The sequence below is a fragment of the Rattus rattus genome, chromosome 13 (assembly GCF_011064425.1).
Source record: "Rattus rattus isolate New Zealand chromosome 13, Rrattus_CSIRO_v1, whole genome shotgun sequence".
Taxonomy (NCBI): domain Eukaryota; kingdom Metazoa; phylum Chordata; class Mammalia; order Rodentia; family Muridae; genus Rattus; species Rattus rattus.
In genome coordinates this window covers 73,248,510-73,271,391 of record NC_046166.1, presented here as the reverse complement: position 1 = coordinate 73,271,391, position 22,882 = coordinate 73,248,510, and the positions used below count along the sequence as shown (strand labels likewise).

Sequence of the window (22,882 nt, the reverse complement as noted above, 5' to 3'; positions counted from 1 at the left end):
CATGGGATACACATCCTGCGATTTTTAAGTCCAATTAAACACATCTCCTCAAACATATTGTGTTTCTTTAAAGTTAAGAATTCTTTCTTGTAGCTTTTTGTAATGCACGCTATATTATCATCATCTCCAGTTGCCCTGTAAGTGACCGCACATCAGAACGTCTCGTTCCTAACTGTAACTGTTATCCCACAGGCCAAACTTTCCTCTTCTCTCTTAACCCATACATGCTCTTCAGCCTTAGAAAACCACTACTCTCCTCTCAACACCTATAATCGAAGTCTTTGGATTCTGCAGATGACTGAGATCTGGCCCTGGCTTAGTACATTACCAATCAATTCTACCCACATTGCCATAAGCAACCAAGTTTATTTCTTTAACCATCCAGTTGTTTGCTCCAGACTCAGGTTTACTCTACAGAGTGGCTATTATTAATAATGCCCCAGAGAACATGAACATTCAGGGGTTTCTTTGACATGCTGATCTATTTATTTGGGTACTTCCCATGGGCAGGTTTTTGGGTCACATGAGATCTGACTCTGAGTAATATCCATACTGTGTTTCATATACCAGTTTATGTTCCAGTATGCAAGGGTTCCATGTGTGTACATGCTCATGAGTTTACATTCCAGTATGCAAGGGTTCCATGTGTGCACATGCTCATGAGTTTATTTTCCAGTATGCAAGGGTTCCATGTGTGTACATGCTCATGAGTTTACGTTCCAGTATGCAAGGGTTCCGTGGGTGCAAATGCTCATGAGTTTGTGTTCCAGTATGCAAGGGTTCCATGTGTGCACATGCTCATGAGTTTACATTCCAGTATACAAGGGTTCCATGTGTGCACATGCTCATGAGTTTATTTTCCAGTATGCAAGGGTTCCATGTGTGTACATGCTCATGAGTTTACGTTCCAGTATGCAAGGGTTCTGTGTGTGCACATGCTCTTGAGTTTATGTTCCAGTATGCAAGGGTTCCATGTGTGCACATGCTCGTGAACTGCCATTGTCTTTCCTACACCATTCACTCTTCTCAGTAAAGTTAGCACTGGTTTGATTTGTGTTTCCCTGGTGAGTAGTGATGTTCAACATGTTTTCACATATGTTCTTGTTCGTGTATGATCTTGTTCATGTATGATCTTATTCTGTGTCTTCTCTTGACAGCTGTCCAGGTCTACTATCTGTTTTGAATCCAGTTATTTTTGCAGTTGATTTTTTTTTCGTGGGGGAGTTCCTAGCATATTTCTGTGTTTTAACTCTTTCTCAGGTGTGTGGCTTGCAAATTACTTTCTCCCAGCCTATCGATGGTCACTTCTCTGTCTCCTTTGCTACGTGCAAACTTATCGGTTTGCTATCATCCTATTTGACTGTTTGGCTGTTTCTTGTGCTATGTGGGTCTTGTCCTACCCTCTTCCATCCATGAAAATGTCATAAAGTGTTTCTCTTACTCTTTCCTCTAGTAATTTCATGGTTTCAGATTTCATGCATGGGGAAGAATTCAATAAAGCATTATGAGTTTGTTTTTAACTGGTGAGAAGTAGGGGGTCTGTGCCCCCCCCAACTTGTCCAGCACCACCATGAAAACAGCCATCCTGCTCCTAGTGGGATTCTTGGCAACTATGCAGACATTCAGCTGTGTGCTCTATTTCTGGACTCTTGTTCTGTCTCTTTGGTCTCTGAGCCCGTTTCTGTGTTGGTCCACACTACTTTGTTACTGGAGCTTTGCAATGTGTTTTGAAGTTAGTTTACAATACACATAATGCCTCCAGCTCTGTTCTTTTTTACAAGGTGGCCTTGACCAGTCAAGGTTTGCAGTAGGAAGTCATTTTGCCTTTATTCTGTTCAGCCAGCAATTTCTACCTCTAAATCTCACACATCTTTCTTTCTGAGAAGAACAGACTATGTAGGAATCCTTGGGTGACCTGTCCCATGCCCTGGTTAGGGAGTAGTGAATGCACATGGATGGGTCCAAGCATGCTGAAGGCCCAGGATACCTCCTGTAGCCAGTACTGAAGCATAGGTCTAGATAGAGCACCATGGAAAAGTCTCCACCCACAGTGGCACGTGAGCGCTGGGCACAGGAACAAGAAGTGAGCATGCTAAGAAGGGAGACAGAGAGACACAAGTTAAGAACCACTTCAGCTTCAGAGACTAAGGACGCTGGCCCGCCCTTCCTTCTTTCCCCCACTCTCTCTCTCCCTTCTTCCTTCCTTTCTTCCTCCTTTGATCCTTCCTTCCCTCCTTCTCTCCTCCCTCCTTCATTCTTTCCTCTTTTCTTCCTTCTTTCTTCCTTCCTTTATGCTTTCTTTTCTTCCTTACTTCTTTCTTTTCTCTTTCCTTCTCCCTTCTTCCCTTCTTCCCTTCCTTCTTTCCTTCTTTCTTTTCTTCTTTCCTTCCTTCTTCTTTCCTTCTTTCCTTCTTGCTCCTTCCTTCATTCTTTCCTACTTCCTTCTTTTCTCTTTCCTTCCTCATCCCTTATTTCCTTCCTTCCTTATTTCCTTCCTGCCTTCCTTCTTTCTTTCCTTCTTTTCCTCCTTCTTACTCCTTTTTCTTCCTTCCTTCTTACTTCTTTTTCTCTTTCTCTCCCTGACCTCTTCCTTTCTTCTCCCAATGCCATCAATTCTAAAAGTTTTAGGAAAGAGCAGATACCATGTTCGGGGTAGTAAAAATGACTACACACTACGTGTATTTGAAGTCTGTTACGTGTTCCTGCATCCCCAGCCACTTAAACTCACTTCCCATAAGCAAGGCTAGCACCTCTGTTTCCTGGGGTCTGGGTTGGGTCAAAGTTACAGTACCCAGTTCTGCTACAAGCAAGGTTTAATATTGTAAATTATATTGATCACCCCCTTTTAAATAACGTGTTAGCATCAAAACTTGGAAAGGCTCCACTTCGAAGACACTTAGGATCCACTAACCACTGACAAGAAAGAAAAACACTCACAGAAAACTCATTTCAAGCATTTCCTGAGGGTTATAGGAGCACTAGGGATCCGAGGAAAGCAAGAATTCATCCTGGGAGCACCTGGGCACACTCAGATGGGAAACTGAGTCAGGCGGCAGATGATGTGGAGAAACGCAACATGGAGTCACACTGTTACTGTGAAGGGATAAGGGACAGTACCTGACTTCTGAGCCTTCCAGGTCTTCTCGAGCACCATGTGGCAGTCACAGGGAGTCTGTGTCAGAGACTCATTGTCCTATGCTCTTGCACTTATCAAATCTTGCTTTACAAGCACCACACAGCTTTCAAAGCTCCCCTTTGCCCCTTAGAATTGGATGATAGCTTCTATTTACATACATCTCAGACCCCTTGGTGAGAAACACATGACGCACCCCTAAGTATTTTGCTTTTAGTGTAGAAAATGTAGTTTAGTGTGTTTGGAGTTTAGTTTCCATAATTGTAACAGATAATACAAGATTTGCAGTCTTATTCAACATGCATTTTTTTTTCAGAACTATGAGCTTGCTGCACTCTATGTAAATAGTTTGGGCACAAAAAATAATTACCTGCTCATCCTGGGAAATTTTATAACAAACTCTTGGATACAAACCAGAAACTTGGACTATGTTGTTTGGAAATAACCAATCACAAGTGCCGTTTCCCGGCTTGCATTTAAGGGTACCGTGACAACTTCTACTGACTGCTATGTAAGCTGCAGATTTCACTAAGGATTTTGGAGTATTTGTTTTGAGCATAATGAATGTTTGATTAATTGGTCTCTTCCAGTGTTTTACTGAGATTTGATGTACATCTCATTAGGTAAGAATAAACTTTCCTAAAATTCATTTTAGGTTTTGAAACTAACATGAACCTGAGTAGCCGGGATGAACCCAGCTCATCAGAAATGGCTTCCGAGACTCAAGACAGAAACGCAAACAACCATGGAACTCAGCTCTCCAGCTCCCTGTCCAGTGTCGTCGCGGCTGAAAATGGAAATCCTGTCACCAACGGTGAGCCTCTCTGTATGCAAGAGCCTGTGGGCCAAAGGTTTAAGCCATGCGTACTTTGGAGGAAAGGTCTATTTAACAGTTAAAAACGAAGTAGGTGTAGTACCTGGAAATAGAGCCTAAACCATAAAGCTCCCCCTGGGGCATCACTGCCAGCATCTTACCACTCAGGCAGAAGAGAGTAACTCACCCACCGTTTGACCGCCTTTCGGAGGTTTGATTGGATGCCGCTCTACAGGGACCAGTAGACAGTGCTCCTTGTGCTGGGGAGGACATGAATGTTCAACCCATCATTGTCGAATTAAATGTTTTCTCACTGCTGAGAATGTGGAGGGAAGTAACACCAAGGGGCTTCGGAGGACAGACTGGCTGTTAGGTTATCAGGTGACCCTATCACTTAGAAACCAGCTGGGCTGTCACGCCCAAGTCCATGCACATCCATTCACATTGACGGCCAAGAGCAGTCATGACAGCCGTGCTAGCCTAGCAAGGCAGGCTGAATCTTAGGTTCTCCTCCCAGGGACATGGGGACACTGGAAAAGCCCACTTCCCTGCTAACAGACTAAGTCCAAGATTCGCTGAGGCCAGAGAGGGGGTGGAGCTGTGTTGTGCCCATCACAGAATCAGTTGTAGCAGAACCAGGACCAGGGGTCAGCTAAGGCTCCTCTGAACCCCCAAACCCGACTGAAGCTGTAACATCCCTGAGGCCTCTGGAGAAAACACAAATCGGTTCCCAAGGACAATGAAAGACCAGGCCCTTTAATATTACCACAAGCCATTTTTTTTTTTAGATACAAGACACAGCACACAAGACTTATTAGACCTATGAGCACAAAACTCGGATGGAAAGCCAGACAGAACTGGCAATCACAGTTTGCTCACAAGAGCTTAAACAGAGTGAAGAGACACATAGGTGCCTTAGAGGAAGTGGATAAAAGCAGAAATTTCTGCAGAATGGGAAGTTGACTGCCCAGCAGAACACAGAGCACACAGCCCAGCAAAGCCCATACAAGGCGATGTTGAATTTGATCAGATGTTGTTTAGGCGGGCAGGTAGTCTCTACAGAAAACCACATGGGATTGGAGGAAATGATGTGGGTGTATACCCAGCTCAGTGGGAAAGGTTCTGAGTTTTAGAGAAAGAGGAGGTGATTAAATATAGAAATGTTTGCTACTTTCCCGGCTCCTGGAAAAGCATCCAGGCACAGATCAAACTTGGTTTGTTATGGAGCCCAGCAAACTCTTCCCATGTAACCCAGACATGAGCAGTGTCAATGCAAACACTGAGGACAGATGCTCTGTACATTTAATTCATAATCCATAAAGCTTAAAATAAATCTAGCACTCTCCAACAAGTGAACAGATATCTCATTATCTGTTGTTATGTGAGAAATTACTCCCCACGCCCCAATTTTGAGAGTTAATACAACAAACAGGGATTTTCAGATCTGCTAAGGGTCTTCTAAAAAGTCCCAATAAGGAGCTCCCAGGAAAGAGAACCCCCATGTTCTTGACTTTACAGCAGTTATAGTCCTGCAGATCAAACATCAAATACATTAGAGAAGGAGGAAGCAAGGTAACTTCTCTTCAGCCAAATACTTAATTAATCTATGTTACGTTAAAAACGTCATCAAAACGTAAATGCAACAAATTGGAAAGTAGTCACAGGCGGATCCAATAAAGTTGACTCAAACGTCTCAAGGTAATTTGACTGGTGGAAGCTGGTGAAGTTTTACAAGCACCATGACTTCCTGGTCCGAGATATTTTCCCAGAGCTATTAAAATACGCGGTTCCCAACCTGTGTGCTGGGGCCTCAATAACCATGTGCCCATTGAAGAAACAATGCTGACTGCCAGTGAGCCAGTAAGCTCTAGGTAGGCAGCTAGAAAAATCCAGTCCTCGGTGTCACAGAGCTGAGCAGTTTCCACACATGCAGCCTGTGACCTGCTCATTACCACGGCACCTCTAGAGGAGAATAAGAGTTTATTATTTTATTTCAAACTCCAAACCCAACACAATAATATCCAACCATAGGACAAAGATACTTAACCTTTCACCTTCCAGTTTTCTCCTATTAAAAAGGCGTGATACAAGACTATGCCAGGATGCTTATAGGAAATCTGGTAGATAGGTCTAGCCTAAAGTTAGTGTTCAGTCAATAGACCCTATTCACGAGTCGTGAGCCTCTCAGTATGGAGTCTGGGGACTGAACTCAGGTCCTCTGGAAGAGCAGCAAGCGTTCTTAACCACTGGGCCACCTCTCCAGCCCCTGGGGATCGATTGTGGTATGGATTTATCATGCCCACGCCCAGGGAACACTCGATGTCCATTCTAAAGAAAGCACCAGGAGCAAGTAAATACTTAAAATAATTTAAAGTTCTGGGCGAGGCAAAAATAGCACTATTTTCTAGGAAAGGATTTCATTGGAGTGCCAGGATCTGCGAGCTACCTCTGTTTCCCAGAAATAATTATGTTTGCTCATTTGCTGAAATACGGTTATGTGTGGCTAATTATAGCGATCACTTACTTTAATTGCCATCCTTTTGCTGATGTGAACGCAGGCTTGGAGACTTTTTTTTTTTTTTTTTTTTGGTACTTAATTATTCCCTGGACTTGTGGTTTATTTATCATTACATTCGAGAGCTGCCTTTGGTCTTAGATCGCTTCAGCTACACCAACCAAAAATACTGTAAATATAAAGATGTTTATTCTGCAGAGATATAAAAGCTCGATCTAGGAGGTTTTGTCATCGGTGTGATTTTCTTTCCTGCTGCTCGATGGGTGTGCATTTTATTGCTGAGCATCAGGGGAAAAAAAACGGCAATTAAAGATGGAGTCGTTACATTTGAGTTTACATCTCTCTCTCTCTTCTGTTTCCCTGCGTTCTACTCACTCCCTGTGTGTAGTCTGGGCTAACTGTGCCAGGAGAGGCTGGAAAGGGGAAGGATTGCTGATCTCAGCATTGTTCCCTTCGTCTGGAGCCAGGGGACATCAGAACCATGTCACATAGAGCTAGGGTTAGTAGAGTACGGCTTCCGTCGCACACTCCCCAAGAACATGCACCTCGGAGTAGGTTTCCATCCAATATGTGTCAGTGCGCATTCTCCAACTCAGTTTCTGAAACTGTCCAGATTCCTTGGCACTCACGCTGTTGTCTGATTCTAGCCCAAGGGCCAGAGTGAAGCAAGCAAGCCTCCGCTTCACAAATGGAAGAGCATTGCAGTTGTATGCGTCGAGAGGCAGAGGGGCCTTTACTAGGGAGCAGAGCTCCCGCCTTGTCTGCCAAGCCCTGCCGCACTCCTTCTAAGAGAGGCATTTTGAAGTCACACTGAATCATCTCTGATTTGTTTAGTTAAATGTTCTCACTGGTGTTGGGAACCGAGGATTGAAACACGGTCGGCTGGGATTGTGCTTCACCATCCTTCCTGGGACTTAAGGCACCACCCCGCCAGTTTTCAAAACCCATATCTGACGTAAAAGCACCTCAAACACGGGCATGGCCCTTAGCCTTTCACTTCTCAACCTGAAAAAGAAGTGATGCAAAAGGCTCTGTTAGAACTTCTATGGGGAACCTAATAGGGCAGCGCTAGCCCAGGCAGCATTCAGACTACAGTACCTATTCACTCAGTCAATAGTACCCACTGACTCAGTCAGTAGTGCCCATTCACTCAGTCAACAGTGCCCACTCACTCAGTCAGCAGTGCCTATTCACTCAGTCAACAGTACCCACTCAGTTAGCAACCCACTCATTCAGTCAGTAGTACCCATTCACTCAGTCAACACTACCCATTTAGTTAGCAACCCATTCACTCAGTCAACAGTACCCACACTCAGTTAGCAACCCATTCACTCAGTTGATAGTACCCAACAGTACCCATTCACTCAGTCAACAGTACCCACTGACTCAGTCAACAGTGCCCATTCACTCAGTCAGCAGTGCTCATTCACTCAGTCAACAGTGCCCATTCACTCAGTCAACAGTACCCACTGACTCAGTCAACAGTGCCCATTCACTCAGTCAACAGTACCCACTCAGTTAGCAACACACTCATTCAATCAGTAGTACCTGTTCACTCAGTCAACAGTACCCACTCAGTTAGCAACCCACTCATTCAATCAGTAGTACCCGTTCACTCAATCAACAGTACCCACTTAGTTAGCAACCCATTCACTCAGTCAACAGTACCCACACTCAGCAACCCATTCACTCAGTCAGTAGTACCCAACAGTACCCATTCACTCAGTCAACAGTACCCACTGACTCAGTCAACAGTGCCCATTCACTCAGTCAACAGTACCCACTCAGTTAGCAATACCATTCACTCAGTCAGCAGTACCTACTCACTCAGTCAGCAGTACCCACTTACTCAGTCAACTGTACCCCCATTCGCTCAATCAACAATACCCATTCCCTCAGTCAGCAGTACCCATTCACAAAATCTTGGAACTTTTCTAAGTTTGCATGGAGAAGCCACGGGGGTTATAAGTAAAATAGTCAAGGAGCATGGCTGTGAATTGAATTCCCTGGACCGTGCAGGCTGCAACTCTATAAATAACCTGGAGAGACCTACACACACCCAAGTGCACACCCTGCCTGGTGCAAAGCGAGTAGAAACAGATTGAACATGGCCAAAGTGTGCACAACCCCAGAGTTCAAGGTTGGACGTAAGGCTCCCAGTCAAATTCTCTTTACAAATCCAAAGATCTTGTAATGATTTCTCTACCTTTTAAGTTGCCATATCACACATGCATTTTCTTGGACTGTTTAACAAAAATGAGCGTGTTTGTTGCACTGGTCATGGATACCATTTCTTCTCAGTTTGCTATGTATGTTCTATGTCCATTCCCACCACCCCCTCCTACCCCTAAATCTTGGTTGTAGGTCCTTTCTCTGTGTGTGGATCCTTAAAGATTCTGAGACTTTCATGTAATGTACTTCGTTACTTTATATTGTTCTTACGTTTTCGCTTTAGTTTGTGATGTTTAAATATATATTCATTTTAGTGTTCATAATTAGATCTTTTAATCTATTTTTCCCACTATGGTTTGCTGACTCTGGTAACATTTTTAGATAATTTACTTAAAGGGGGTGTTATTTCTATGATGAACCCTAAACCTTGGGAGGAAGGGATGTGATACAGATGTCCAATTAGAGCTGAGCATTCTGTAGTCTCTGAACCTTGTCCAGTTGTGGGTCTCTGTGATAGTGACTGCTTCACATCAACTTCAAGAAGAACCTTCTCTCATGACAGACAAGCAATGCTCTATGGGTAAACCAATGTGTCCTTAAGAGTTATCTTAATGTTTTCTTTTTTCCCTTTTTATTGGATATTTTATGTATTCTATTTCAAATATTATTCCCTTTCCCTCTCTCCCATCTCCCCTTCCCCCTGCCCCTACTTCTGTGAAGATGCTCCCACTCCCACCCACCCTCTTCCACCTCAACACCCTGGCATTCATCTACATGGGGGAAACGAGCCTTCACAGGACCTATTGATGCCAGACAATGCCATCCTCTGCTACATATTCAGCAGGAGCCATGGGTCTCTCCATGTGTACACTTTGGTTAGTAGTTTATTCCCTGGAGCTCTGAAGGGTCTGGTTGGTGGATACTGTTGTTCTTCCTATGAGGTTGTAAACCCCTTCAGCTCCTTCAGTCCTTTCTTTAACTCCTCCATTGGGGTCCTGGTGCTAAGTCCAATGGTTAGCTGCAACCATACTCATCTGTATCAGTAAGGCTCTAGCAGAGCCTCTCAGGAGACATCCATATCAGACTCCTGTCAGCAAGCACTTCTTGGTATCAGCAATAGTGTCTGGGTTTGGTGGCTGCGTATGGGATGGATCCCCAGGTGGGGCAGTCTCTGAATGGCCTTTTCTTCAGTCCCTGATCTACTCGTTGTCTCTCTATTTCCTCCTGTGAGTATTTTGTTCTCCCTTCTAACAAGAAGCATTCACATTTTGGCCTTCCTTCTTCTTCTTGAGATTCATATGGTCTGTGAACTGTTTCTTGGGTATTCTGAGCTTTTGGGCTGATATAACATATCAGTGAGGGCATATCATGTGTGTTCTTTTGTGGGTTACCTCACTCAGGATAATATTTTCTAGTTCCATCTATTTGCCTAAGAATTTCATGAATTCATTGTTTTTAATAGCTGAGTAGTTCTCCATTGTATAAATATACCACATTTTTCTGTATCCATTCCTCTGTTGAGGGACATCTGGGTTCCTTCTAGCTTCTGGCTATTGTAAATAAGTCTGCTATGAACATAGTGGAGCATGTGTCCTTGTTATATGTTGGAGCATATTTTGGGTACATGCCAAGAAGTGGTATAGCTGGGTCTTCAGGTAGCACTATTCTCAATTTTCTGAGGAACCTCCAGACAGATTTCCAGAGTGGTTGTACCAGCTTGCAATCCCACCAACAATGGAGGAATGTTTCTGTTTCTCCACATCCTCGCCAGCATCTGCTGTCTCCTGAGTTTTTGATCTTAGCCATTCTGACTGGGGTGAGGTGGAATCTCAGGGTTGTTTTGATTTGCATTTCCCTGATGACTAAGGATGTTGAACATTTCTTTAGGTGCTTGTCGGCAATTCGATATTCCTCAGTTGAGAATTGTTTAGCTCTGTACCCCATTTTAAATAGGATTATTTGATTCTCTGAAGTCTAACTTCTTGAGTTCTTTGTATACATTGAATATTAGTCCTCTATTGGATGTGAGATTGGTAAATCTCTTTTCCCAATCTGTTGGTTGCCATTTTGTCCTAATGGCAGTGTTCTTTGTTTAACATTTTCTAAGCTGAATAATGGCGGTAGGTTCTCCCCTAAGGCCTATGATCTGTGTAGACTACTACATAAGGACTTAATATTGGAGGCAATAGGTGACCTCAAGGAGACAGCATATTCTGGATGTCGTAGGGCAATTGCACTCAGTAACTGGGACAGCAGGCACAGCCAGGCAAAACCCCAGCATGCAGAGGAGAGGTGGGCATAAAGTTCCATCCCAAGCAGAGGCTGGAAAGGGTAGTTGGTTTTATCTAACGGTTTGATTTCTTTTTTATATGGACCATGAGAGAAGGGGGGAGGGAAAGGGGGAGTAGGGGGGGAGAAGTGGAGGGGGAGAGAGGGAGAGAGAGACACACAGAGAGAGACAGAGACAAAGAGGGGGGAGGGAAAAAATGAACACACACCACACATGAAGTCAGTGAAACGGGGCGGGCAGGGGTGAGGCTGAATCTGAGAAAAGTTGGGAGAAGGGAGAATATGATCAAAACATGTTATACAAAATTCTCAAATAATCAATAAGAATTATTTTGTTGATACATACACACACACACACACACATGCACATACACATACACATACACATACATACAAACATGTGGGATCTTCCCTAACCTCCTTTGCATGCCAGGGTTCCTAGCTACCCCTTAGCACCTCTGCCTCCTGTCTTTCGAGATTCTAGCAGAAATGAAATTCCCCCACTGCTTTCCACAACCTACAAAGATCTTCCCTGTCCCAGGTATCTCCTGTGGGGCTCTTTCTTACCTACCCTCACTCAGAGGAGGCCCCTCTGCTGTAAAGCTCCCTGTTTAGCCCATCTCTGTCCTCACCAACCCCTACCTCTACAAATACACCTGCCCTGGTTTGTACCCTCTGTCCCTCTCAGTTGAACCCTGCCACGTCCCAGGCCCATCATGTTCTTAGCAGATGGGAACACCTTTTCTTTCACCCAGGACTTTCGTAAAAGTTGTGAAATTAGAAACTTCTTAGAAGTCGTGAGTGCCACCAATTGTCTGCAAAACACTGTCACATCCCCACAAAATGCTCTTAAAACCCTCTCATATCTGCCTGGCCTTCGCCTTCCTGTATATTCTCTGGCTCTCTGAGAAGGACTTGGTATTTTATGGGCGGTCCCTTGTCCAACCTTGGGCATCTTGGTCTATCTTGTTGGTGCTCTCAGCTGGGCCCGCGGTTCCCTGTTCATGTCACTGTGATTTCCTTCCCAGGCTCCCCTGTCAGGAGGCTTTCTTCATGGTGAACACCTGCTTCCCTCAGAGCCCACCCAGCCACACCTGCCTTTCGTGTCCCATGTGGCTATGTCAAAAATAGTATGAGATTGCTCCTTACTGTTTGCCTCATAGTGAGTCACTGAATATGCTCACAGCTGAGCCTCTCTCATGCACAAACCCCACATTCTCTGCCGGGTGCTCGTCTGCGTTCATTCGGGCCAACCACTGTGACCCATTTTTCCTGAGGCATCCACCCCTCTGAACTGGCTGTCCTCAGGGGCATGTCAGCAAATGCCCTACAAGTGTCCCTTAACCGTCTCCCAGGTATGCCTCCTGGCTTCTCCCTTCACGGAGGCCCTTTCTCCCCAGCCCTGAGTCTATTCAGGTCTTTTCTAGTTGAGCGTCAGCCCATTAAGCTGAATGGTCCTCATCACTAGAGCCTTTCTTTCTTCTCCACCGCTTCTGCACCATGTTCAGGGAAAGCTCACAACTGTGTCTTCATTTTACCCACTGACTCTCTGGAAAGCCTGCTTCACTGCTGCCTTGGTTCTGGATCTGTGACGTGGCTGAGCTGATATCCCCTTTCGATTCCAAAAGTCAAGCTTCTAATTTATAAATTGTTATTTTTGAAAGACGGATCCCACTTCCTCTGCATTTTTATCTCTGGTCCGAGAGACATGAGACATGAAACATCCAAGGATAAGCTCACGTTCAAACACTTGGTCCCAGCTGGTGGTGTGGTTTTGGGAGGCTGTGGAACTGTCCAGAGTTGGAGCCTCCCTGGAGGAAGTGGATTGCTAACAGCAGGCTTTGGGGCTTCATAGCCCAGCTTCACTTCCTGTTTACTCTGTTTCCCCGGTGAGAACTCAGTGTGACCAGTGAGCTTCCTCCTCCTGTCTCCATGACTTCCCTACCATGATGGACTGTACCTCCCTAGAACTCAAACACTATCTCTTAAGTTGCTTCTGCTGGTTATTTTATTGTAGCAGCAGAAGTGACTAGGATGTCATACAGACTCCACGTTTGTCCTACCTTATACTTGGCCCTTTGTGCCCCTGTCCCCACCCCTCATCTCTCCCGTCCTTTAACCAGGAATCTTTCTACAGATGGTGTCTTGACTTTGACCCATAGGGTCCTATACATCTATCTAAGCTCTTGATTCTGCCACATGACTGTTTGATGGTATTATACCACTACCCGTGTCCAATACACCCTCTTCCTGTTCTGCTGGTGATCATCTTTGCTCATGTTTGAGACGAATTCTTTGCCACGAGACAACCCCAGTAGTAGGGCACTACTCACCCACAATCATCCCTGTCCTGATATGTTTGTAACACTCTTTCTGGCAAGATGGGAATAAATGTCTTCTCAACCCAGATAGAAAACTGAAACAATGACAGACTAAAGTAATACCACCAAAATCCAGCTTTAGAAACCAATGAGTCTATTAGGGTTACTTCTAAGAGCAGGTATAACTCATAGACATCTGAACTTCTGAAAGCCCACCCCATCAAAGCTGGAACCCTACAGAGCTCTGCTTAAACTGCAAAGCTTAACAGATTAGAGGGTCTCCTCCCCTCAGCAGTCTTCACTGCTTATATAACCTTGGATGGATGGCCTTGTGAATCTGATCAGTTTCAGAGACTTCCTAGAACCAGTGAGTTGTTGGCTTCCTGGGCCTCAACTAGTCTTTCTTTATAATTCTCTGGGTCTTAAGGAGTTTCTGTCCAGGATGGAATGCTTCATATAGGAAGATATTGCTATGGAAAGCTTTGACAGGACCTTTGCACATGGAGGCCTGTGTGCATTTACCAAGAAGGCAGACTGACCCTGCCTTATGTTGATTGGACACAGACCTCCCTGAGGAACTGGCATACTCCTGTAATTGGAAAAATGCATGGTGATTTCCTAATGATTTTTAATTTAAGAATCATGTATATGTTTAATCAATTAAACTGTGCTGGTTAATTATGTTTCCAGAGGAGATGAGTAATTGCTTCAGTATTTAAAGTTCTCTGGGTTGAATTCATTCCATTGGGCAGTTATTTCTCCTTTTATCCGCTCATGTTTATTAATCAAGTCACTTGGGGCAATACACGCCACCTCCATCATGGTGGCTCTCAATCATTGTAGGGGAACAGATCTGTCCCCAAGGTGCATTTAATAATGCCTAAAATCATTTTGACTGTCATGAGTCAGGGCGAGTCCGGTGCCTAAAGACCGGGGATGCTACTGTTCATGATGCACAGAACAGGCTTTGAACAGAGAATTATACAGGCCAAATGCCAAGGGTCAGAAACGGGCCTTTGCTGTGCGGAATAACAACGAAAACCATCCGCTGCCCCATAGGATGTCTGTGCCCTTTGCAGGAGGGTTGTGTGCTTTTCCTGAAAGGTCACCTTGGCCCTTGCCTAAGAACTGGAAGGTTGTAATTGGTCAGTTTTACCTTCCTAGCCACCCAGCATCAGCCCCGGTTTCCATGGCACCCAGGTGTGCTTCTGTCTCACGTCTCTTCAGTCCCTGCTTTTCCCGATGCTACTCTGCAGATGAAATAAATACCAACGTTCATCACCATCCAGTTGGGAAGTGGCACTGGTCATCTGCTTCTTTCTTCCTAGAAGTGCTTTCTACGCTGTAGGAAAGAGCCCCTCCCTCCAGTCACTTCTGCGATGCTCTGACCTGTTTGCAGTTGCTTTCTCTCTAGCAGTATCTCTCCTCTTTTGCTCACTTAAACTACAGTAGTCTAGGGTATTCCCATCTAGCTGCAACATTTAATACTCAGTGAATATCTGCTATGGTCTAATGGTTTAGTGCATGGAGTAGGATAGTGTCTGATGAATATCTAAGCATGAAGGGCTTTTTTTTTTCTTTCCTCAAGAAGATGCAAACTCACCACAGCTCTGTGTGTTGACCTCTACAGGTTTAGCTGAGGACGATGGGTGCTCAAGGCTGTGTCTGAGTGGCATGGGGACTTCATCATTTCAGAGACATCGGGAGAGCCACACCACCCAGGTAAGGACACCCGGTCCTCCTCCTCCACACAGCAATGAGTGTAGTTAAACCAAGGCAGACAGCACTGAGTCATGCTGATGGGTCTCCTTCCCAGACCCAGAGCTCAGGTTGTTCTCACTGCTATCTGTGGTCCTTTGTCTGAAAATCTCTCTCTCTCTCTCTCTCTCTCTCTCTCTCTCTCTCTCTCTCTCTCTCTCTCTCTCTCTCTCCATCTCGGATGGCTGCAATTTCCTGCTTGTTTTGGTAAAAGAACAATGCCCCAAGAACAGCTAAAAGCAAGCATTTTTTAGTAGAGTATTGTAGACATCATTTTGCTGGGGTTCTTTAAAATCACTAGCCGCGGGTGGTAATGGCGTGAAACCTTCTGACAGTGACGTGGTTTCTGCTCTTGACTTGGGGTAGAGCACAAGGCTACAGCGACACAGACTAGGAAGTACAGTCTGGATACCCTGAGGTCCCGCGTGCTGCTCAACCCCAGAAGCTCCAGGTTCTGCATAATCAGCTTCACCTAAGATACTGTATCTGGGGCTCCCAAGATGGCTCCGTTAATTGTGCAAGCATGAGCTCTAGGACCCAGAGGCAAAGGCGGATGCTGTAACACATGTTTGAACTTCACTGAAGGAGAGACAGAGAGAGGCAGATCTCTGTCACTCGCCAGCTAGCCAGCTTAGCCTTCTCCGTGAGTTCTAGGCCAGTGTGAGACGCTTGTCTCAAAAAATGAATTTAGCACCCCCCGAGGAACAGCACTGAAGGATGACCTCTACCCTCTACATGCATGCACACAAACATGCACCTGCACACACATGTACCTTTGCACACCTTTGCACATACATGCATATATTCGTAAGCACACACACAAACACACACAAGTATGTGCACGGTACCGTCTACTGTGAGGACATGGTTAAATTTAAAACCTTGTGTGCTTGTCAGGACTACATGTTCATGCTCGCCATTTTACCTTAGATATTACCGCAAAATAAAGATTATTCGGGAGAAAACGATGCCCCTGTGGTTTTAGAACGCAGAGGAATCCAGGATGAAGCCATCTTGTGGCAGTAAGGTTAGCTTCCAGTGACACGTTTGACACTGTGTAGGCACAGCCACATTATGAGCCGAGATTTTTTTTTCCCTAAGTAACGCCGATGAGGTGGCGTGAAAAAAAATCAATAATTTTAATCTTAAAAATAAATCTCTACAGTAGGCAATCTTCGGAAATCGCCTGTGCTGATCTATAGATGCGGCAATGGGAAGAAAACGCTGATGGGCCGGGATAATAAATTGTCTTAATCTTGCCTGTGCTCCTGAGAGGTGCATGTGCTTTGCTCTGCAAGCATTACAGATGCCCAGCATGTGCTAACTCCCAGGGCACCTCTCCGCCCCGAACAGGGGCTGCCTGTGTCGGGGTTGACTCCTCTGTACCACACAGTGAGAACCTGCCTACCCTGGGTTTCCCGAGCAAGGGAACAGGTCGGCAGCGGGTTCCTGAAGTACGGCCTCTGGATCTTCCTGTGCATTCACGGGTTTAGCTAAAAGAGGGGGACCTTGGGAAAGGTTTGGGGAATGGTTCCCACCTCCTGATTTCAAATGTGAACCCTTCCCCTGGAAGAAGTCCCCAGTCACCTCACCCTGTCCCCCCCACACACACACACACAAACGTGGAAATGGATGCTCTTTCGCTGTCCTGCTGACTGGAGGCACTCAAATGTAGCAGCAGATCCCTTACCGCTGAGAAGCTGTGAGTTATGGGACCCCGTGGTTTAACTGCCACATGTCCCCAGGATTTATCTCCTCTCTGACATTTATGGAGGAAGTACAGACACACTCGGGCACGTCCCCTTTTAGGTTCTCTGCCAGAACACTTCCACAGGAGTTGCATAAAAACCAGTGCAGAACAGCAGTGGGATTAAAGGGAACCAACAAATGAATCCTAGTCCCTGCTTTGGAATCAGTGTCACCAGGGGCTTCGATGACACCCGTTTAATAAAAATAAAATACGTCCCAAAGGAGACAGAGAGTTGGTCGTTCGGCAAGGGTCAGAGGGCAAGTTCGCCGAGTTCGCCGTCATGTTAAAACCGCCATAGCCCGCTTCTACGGAGTGAAATGTAAACTGCTGAGAGGGGAGCCGGGGCCTGCGTCCTTCTCCGTGTGCTTGCACGTATGTGGAGGACCACAGTGGACACTCACGGTCTCATTTGTTAGGTGCTGGTCTCTCCACACCGTCCCTCAGCTACTGTGATGAATCGAAGGAAGACGTTGGCTCTCTCCTTTCTCTGCTTCCACAGCAAGACAAGCACATGTAGGGGCATTAAGTTATGGTCAGCCTTAGCGACACACAAGGGATGAAAAGCACAGCCCCTTTCGAGGACTTCTGGGAGGCAGAAGAGGGACAATAGAAGGCTGCTGCCCACCTGTCCAGCCTTCCCTCAGATTTCCTGACCTTCTGTTTTCCCAAAATGATGGATGACCCACAGATGAAGCCCAGAGCTCATTCCTCATGCCGGCAAATATATCTGACTGACACTGAAGTCACTCTTAGTAGCCATAAAGCCCATTTCTTTTCAAACACATCCTCTCCACACCAGTCGTACAAAGTCTCCACGTTTACTCTGTCTGGTGCCGAGTATTGAATCCTATGCATTGGTGGAAAGCATACGTTCACGCACTCGCACAAGAATGTGGGGGTCAGAGAATAGCCTTAAAGCTGTCAATCCTTGGGTGCCATCCACCTCAGTGCTAGGCCAGCCAGCGAGCCTGTCTCTGCCTCTTCAGGGTTCTCATTATAAGCGCCACTGTGTTCAGTGCTTTCTTGTGGTTCTAGGGGATTTGAACTCAGATCCTTGTTTTCACTTGCCAGGCAAATGCTTCATCCACTGAACCATCTCCCCAGACCCGTACCTGCTCTTACTGTGAACTCACAACAGTATCTGCCCAAATCAGAGCCTCCACTGATAGCACCTGTTCTTTTCCTCGGGATAAATAATACATTATATTTCGCTGTAGGCTTCTATTAACTTGCAAACGCCAGTGCCTTTACGTCCAAACCATGAAAGCTAACTCTCATTTAAAATAGTCCAAGATCACAGAAACTGGGGCTGCAGGCGTTTGCAGTCCTGTCCAGGCCTCACATGTTGGCGTGTCCAGTGGCGTGCCGGTGTGTGCACCGTCGTGAGCTACAGAAGAACATTCAAGTGGTCCTGGGCATGAGAAGCAGCAGCAGTAAATTATACCAGAATCCCACACAGTGGTTCTTAAAGGATCCTGTAGATGCAAAGGTAGAAGAGATCTTTTAGGTCCGGAGAGGCGTTGCGGGCTTACTTGGGATTTAGAGAGCATTTGCAGGAACAATAGGACATTTATTTATCGACGTCCATCTTATGAGATTTGAATTCTTCTCCTTAATGTCCGTGCCACTTGGCATGATTCGGTCTCTTAGATGTCAAAGCTCTGGAGAAAGACTCAGCAATGTGTTCAGTACTGGCAACTCTGCCCAGCACCGTTCCCTTTCCCTTCGCTCCTCCCTCCTCCCACTCCTGTTGCCCCTCCTCCCCCTAAGGATCCTGCTCCTCACTGCCAGCTTGCCCACTGCTGAACCAGAAGGCTAGATCCTGTCAGAAGCCAGCAGATACAGAGGACAGCGTGGAGGTGTGTGGAGAGGGTGGTAGCAGGGGGGACAAATGTCCCCAGGGCTCGGCTGCACCCTGCTGTGAGCACTCACCCTCCCCCCTGCACACTGATAGTGTCCACACTGCACACTGCTGGAGGACGTGTTCCTCTTGTTCCTCCCAGCACGTCTTACTCGGTTCGCATGCTCCCTTTGCAGGGGCCTCTTCTCGGCAGCTTTTTGCCCTGCCTGCCTCCAGCCTCCCCTCCGCAGTTACACCGTGTGCTTTCTTGCCTTTTGTTCTGGTGGTGGACTCTTACGCATCTGGCCAAACTTTCCGAAACCTTTCTTTAGCATCTCAAAGAATGCACGAAGTCACTACGAGCATTGACCATGCCCCCGTCATAAGAGATCATTGATGGCCTTTGATAAATGCATCGCAGGCCAGCTTCCACGACTTTCACAAATACTTCGTCCACCACCCCTGACACAGCCGCTGGTGAAATACCAGACCGGGATCAATAGAAAATCGACCAGGCCTAAGGAGCAAATTGTTACGTGGTTTGTTTTACTGAACCATCAAAGAAACCCCTTTGTAATGCCATACATCAACAAAATTAAGAATAGCAGGCACTAAATAAATTCAGTGTTTGCTTTCTGTATTCATTATATGTGTGGTATGGACTGCTGAAAATTATTCTAGCACGGAGTTGAAACAGAGTGTCAGGTGAAATAAAGATATGTGGATATGTTTGGTTAAAACATCAGGGTGCCTCCAAAGCCCATGGCATAGATAAGAAACTAGATAATTCTTACAAAAGAGCTGTCCGTCTTCGTCATCTCTTCCTCTGTCTGTCCACCCTCTGTCTCTTTTACCACCAGCCTTCTTATCATCATCTGTCCATCCATCTGTCAGATAAATACGTTTATTTATCTGAGCTGCAAACGGAAGGATACACAGACCGGGAAAGGCCTTCCCACACCCCAGTCTCAGGGAATCAGTATTCCACACTCATGATGTACACGTTGTGTGTGAGAAATGAAGGCAGTAAATTACTCTGATGGTAAGAGTGAAACGGCAGGGCCTTCCTCAGGGGGCCGGCCAGGCCCTGCTTAGATAAGGAGAAATTTGAAGAAGAAAAAAACAAAAAGTACACCTGTGTTTTGTATTTCTGTGTTGCTCTCCCTGTGTGACCTAAATGTGATAGTAGGCATGGCATTTTATATTTAAGGTTACCAATGAGGTGAGTTCAGTTGTAAAAATGTTACAAGGATGAGAAAAGGAAAACAGATCTGTCTATATGAGGCCTATATATACATACAGCCAGGTCAATCAGTCCGGACTACCATATGGTCTATATATACACATATACGTATGTCTGTACAGCTTCACCCTGACCATCCTTTCCTTGATGAGAATAAGAGGGTAGCCACACACGCAGATAAGGAGTAGTGACGACACTGAGAACACGTGGGTGTTAGTGTGTCAATCCTAGCAGACATGATTACAGACATTCATTAAAATATTGAACTCAAAGGAGAGAAAACACAACTAAATAAAACTTGCAGAACTGTTAGCATGCAGGCATAGACTAATGATTTTTAGACTATTTAAGGATGGTAAGTGTGACTTGGTGATCTGTGTGGTGCCTGGTGTATTAGAGCGAACTGATAGGAAACTTCTGCCTCTGGCCTCGGTATTTCGTGGGAGAGTTGATTGAATCCAAAGGCCCTAATATCTAGTTGGAATTTGAAAGAAATCAGTGTGTGTGTGTGTATGTGTGTGCTGTGTGTGTGTTGTGTGTATGTGGTGTGTGTGTGTGTGTGTGTGTGTGCTGTGTGTGTGTTGTGTGTGTGTGTGTGTGGTGTGTGTGCTGTGTGTGCTGTGTGTGTGTGTTGTGTGTGTGTGTGTGTGTGTTGTGTGTGTGGTGTGTGTGTGTGTTGGGTGTGTGCTGGGTGTGTGTGGTGTGTATGTGGTGTGTTGTGTATGTGGTGTGTTGTGTCCGTGTGTGTGTGCTGTGTGTTGTGTGTGTGTGTGTGTGTGTTTTGTGTGTGTGTGTGTGTGTTGTATATTTTGTGTGTGTGTGTGTGTGTGTGTGTTGTATATGTGTGTGTGTGTATATATGTGTGTGTTGTATATGTGTGTTGTGTGTTGTGTGTATTGTGTGTGTATGTGTGTGTTGTATATGTGTGTGTTGTGTGGTGTGTGTGGTGTGTGTGTGTGTGGTGTGTATTGGGATATGGGTATGCATGAGTGTGCATGCAGGAGCACCTATCTAGGTATGTGTATAGAGAGGCCAGAATTGCATTGGTGTCTTCCCATATAAACGTCTGCAATTTTGTTGTTGCTGTTGTTGTTGTTGTTTGTTTGTTTGTTTGTCTTAGTAAGGGTCTCTCTCTGAACCTAGAGTTGTTTTGCCTGGATCGGATGCCAGCAAGTCCCCAGAACCCACTTGTCTTTATCTGTCAGTTGTGAACTTACAGACATACACAGCCATGCCAGGTTCTTACTGGGCCATCAGGGATGTGAACTCAGATGTGAACTCAGACACAGCGAGCGCTTTACCCACTGACTATATCCTCAGTCCCATATTTATGATTTCTTACAACAGGTTTTATTTTGTTAATGTTTTATGTGCATCGGTGTTTCGCCCACATATGTGAACGTCTGCACTGCAGTTACAGAGTTGTGAGTTACTGTGTGGGACCTGCAGAGTGAACCCGGCTCCTTTCGGCCAGTTATGCATGAGTGTTCTAATTTCTTTCATTATGGTATATTATGAACTTGCAGCACTGTGGTTGGTTAAAACACGCCGCTTTGATAAATCTTGCTGCATTAAGCGTTCGTTCGAGCTATGTTTTTTAGGGAAATTATCAACAGTGGAGTTCTTGATCCCATCCTTCCCGCCAGACCAGAAGTGACTCGTCACTGTGAGGCCAGCAGAGCCTCATCTGCAGTTGCACCTCGCCAAGTACATCCATAAATCATACGGTACCCAGGAAAAAAAGCAGCTGACACTGTGCATGCTCTCAGTGTAAATAAATACATCACTCCTACAGATATTCTGCAACTGTTTTTGTCTGGTTTGATTGACTGATGGATGGATTGATGTGGCTGCAGTATTTTGTCTCGTTTTGATATGTCACTGTCTTTTCGATTTATCAGCCTGAGTGTCCGCTGTAGGTTTAAAGAGGAAGCATCAGAGTTGGGATGCTTGCTCTGACCCATGGACCTAGTGAAGGCAACCACACCCTTGCACTTACAAGCCCAGTGTGGCTTTTAGCTCTCCCAACCTCAGCAACCTCAGGGGACATAAACTGAAGGGGACAGGAAGGGTCCTGGGACACATTCTCACTACCCTAAGGTCAGTCTCACTACCTGGCCATGGGGATGTCACGGTGAAACAATTCCACTGGTCCTCGCCTCTTTCCTCCAGATGTGCACAGCTGCTGCTATTGTCTGGGTATGTTCCCCCTCAGTTCACCAAACATGCGGGAAGATGGTAGCATTCGGTGGCCAGAAAGTACCACATTTTAGGTGTGAGCCGGTTTGCTCAGCTTCAGCTTCTTCTCAAATCTAGTAAATCTAAGTATATAGTAAATACTCAGTAAGTATCTAGTAAGTCTAAGTATTTAGTAAATACTCAGTAAGTATCTAGTAAGTCTAAGTATTTAGTAAATACTCAGTAAGTATCTAGTAAGTCTAAGTATTTAGTAAATACTCAGTAAGTATCTAGTAAGTCTAAGTATTTAGTAAATACTCAGTAAGTATCTAGTAAGTCTAAGTATTTAGTAAATACTCAGTAAGTATCTAGTAAGTCTAAGTAATTAGTAAATACTCAGTAAGTATCTAGTAAGTCTAAGTATTTAGTAAATACTCAGTAAGTATCTAGTAAGTCTAAGTATTTAGTAAATACTCAGTAAGTATCTAGTAAGTCTAAGTATTTAGTAAATACTCAGTAAGTATCTAGTAAATCTAAGTATATAGTAAATACTCAGTATGTATCTAATAAGTCTAAGTATTTAGTAAATACTCAGTAAGTATCTAGTAAGTCTAAGTATTTAGTAAGTATTCAGTAGGTATCTAGTAAGTCTAAGTATTTAGTAAATACTCAGTAAGTATCTAGTAAATCTAAGTATATAGTAAATACTCAGTAAGTATCTAGTAAGTCTAAGTATTTAGTAAATAGTAAGTATCTAGTAAATCTAAGTATTTAGTAAATACTCAGTAAGTATCTAGTAAGTCTAAGTGTATAGCCACGAAATTCCTGAGGTCACGTCCAACCTGGTATGAACAACTTGGTATGAAAAA

General features: G+C 45.0%; 1 protein-coding gene across 1 annotated transcript in view; it reads left to right on the top strand.

Annotated features, from left to right (window-relative positions):
• Positions 1 to 22,882, top strand: part of Myo16 (myosin XVI) — a 382,886-nt gene that overhangs the window by 339,057 nt on the left and 20,947 nt on the right. Inside the window, 2 exon segments of the mRNA XM_032918632.1 lie at positions 3,789 to 3,947; positions 14,875 to 14,966. Coding sequence (XP_032774523.1) covers positions 3,789 to 3,947; positions 14,875 to 14,966 — 251 coding nt within the window.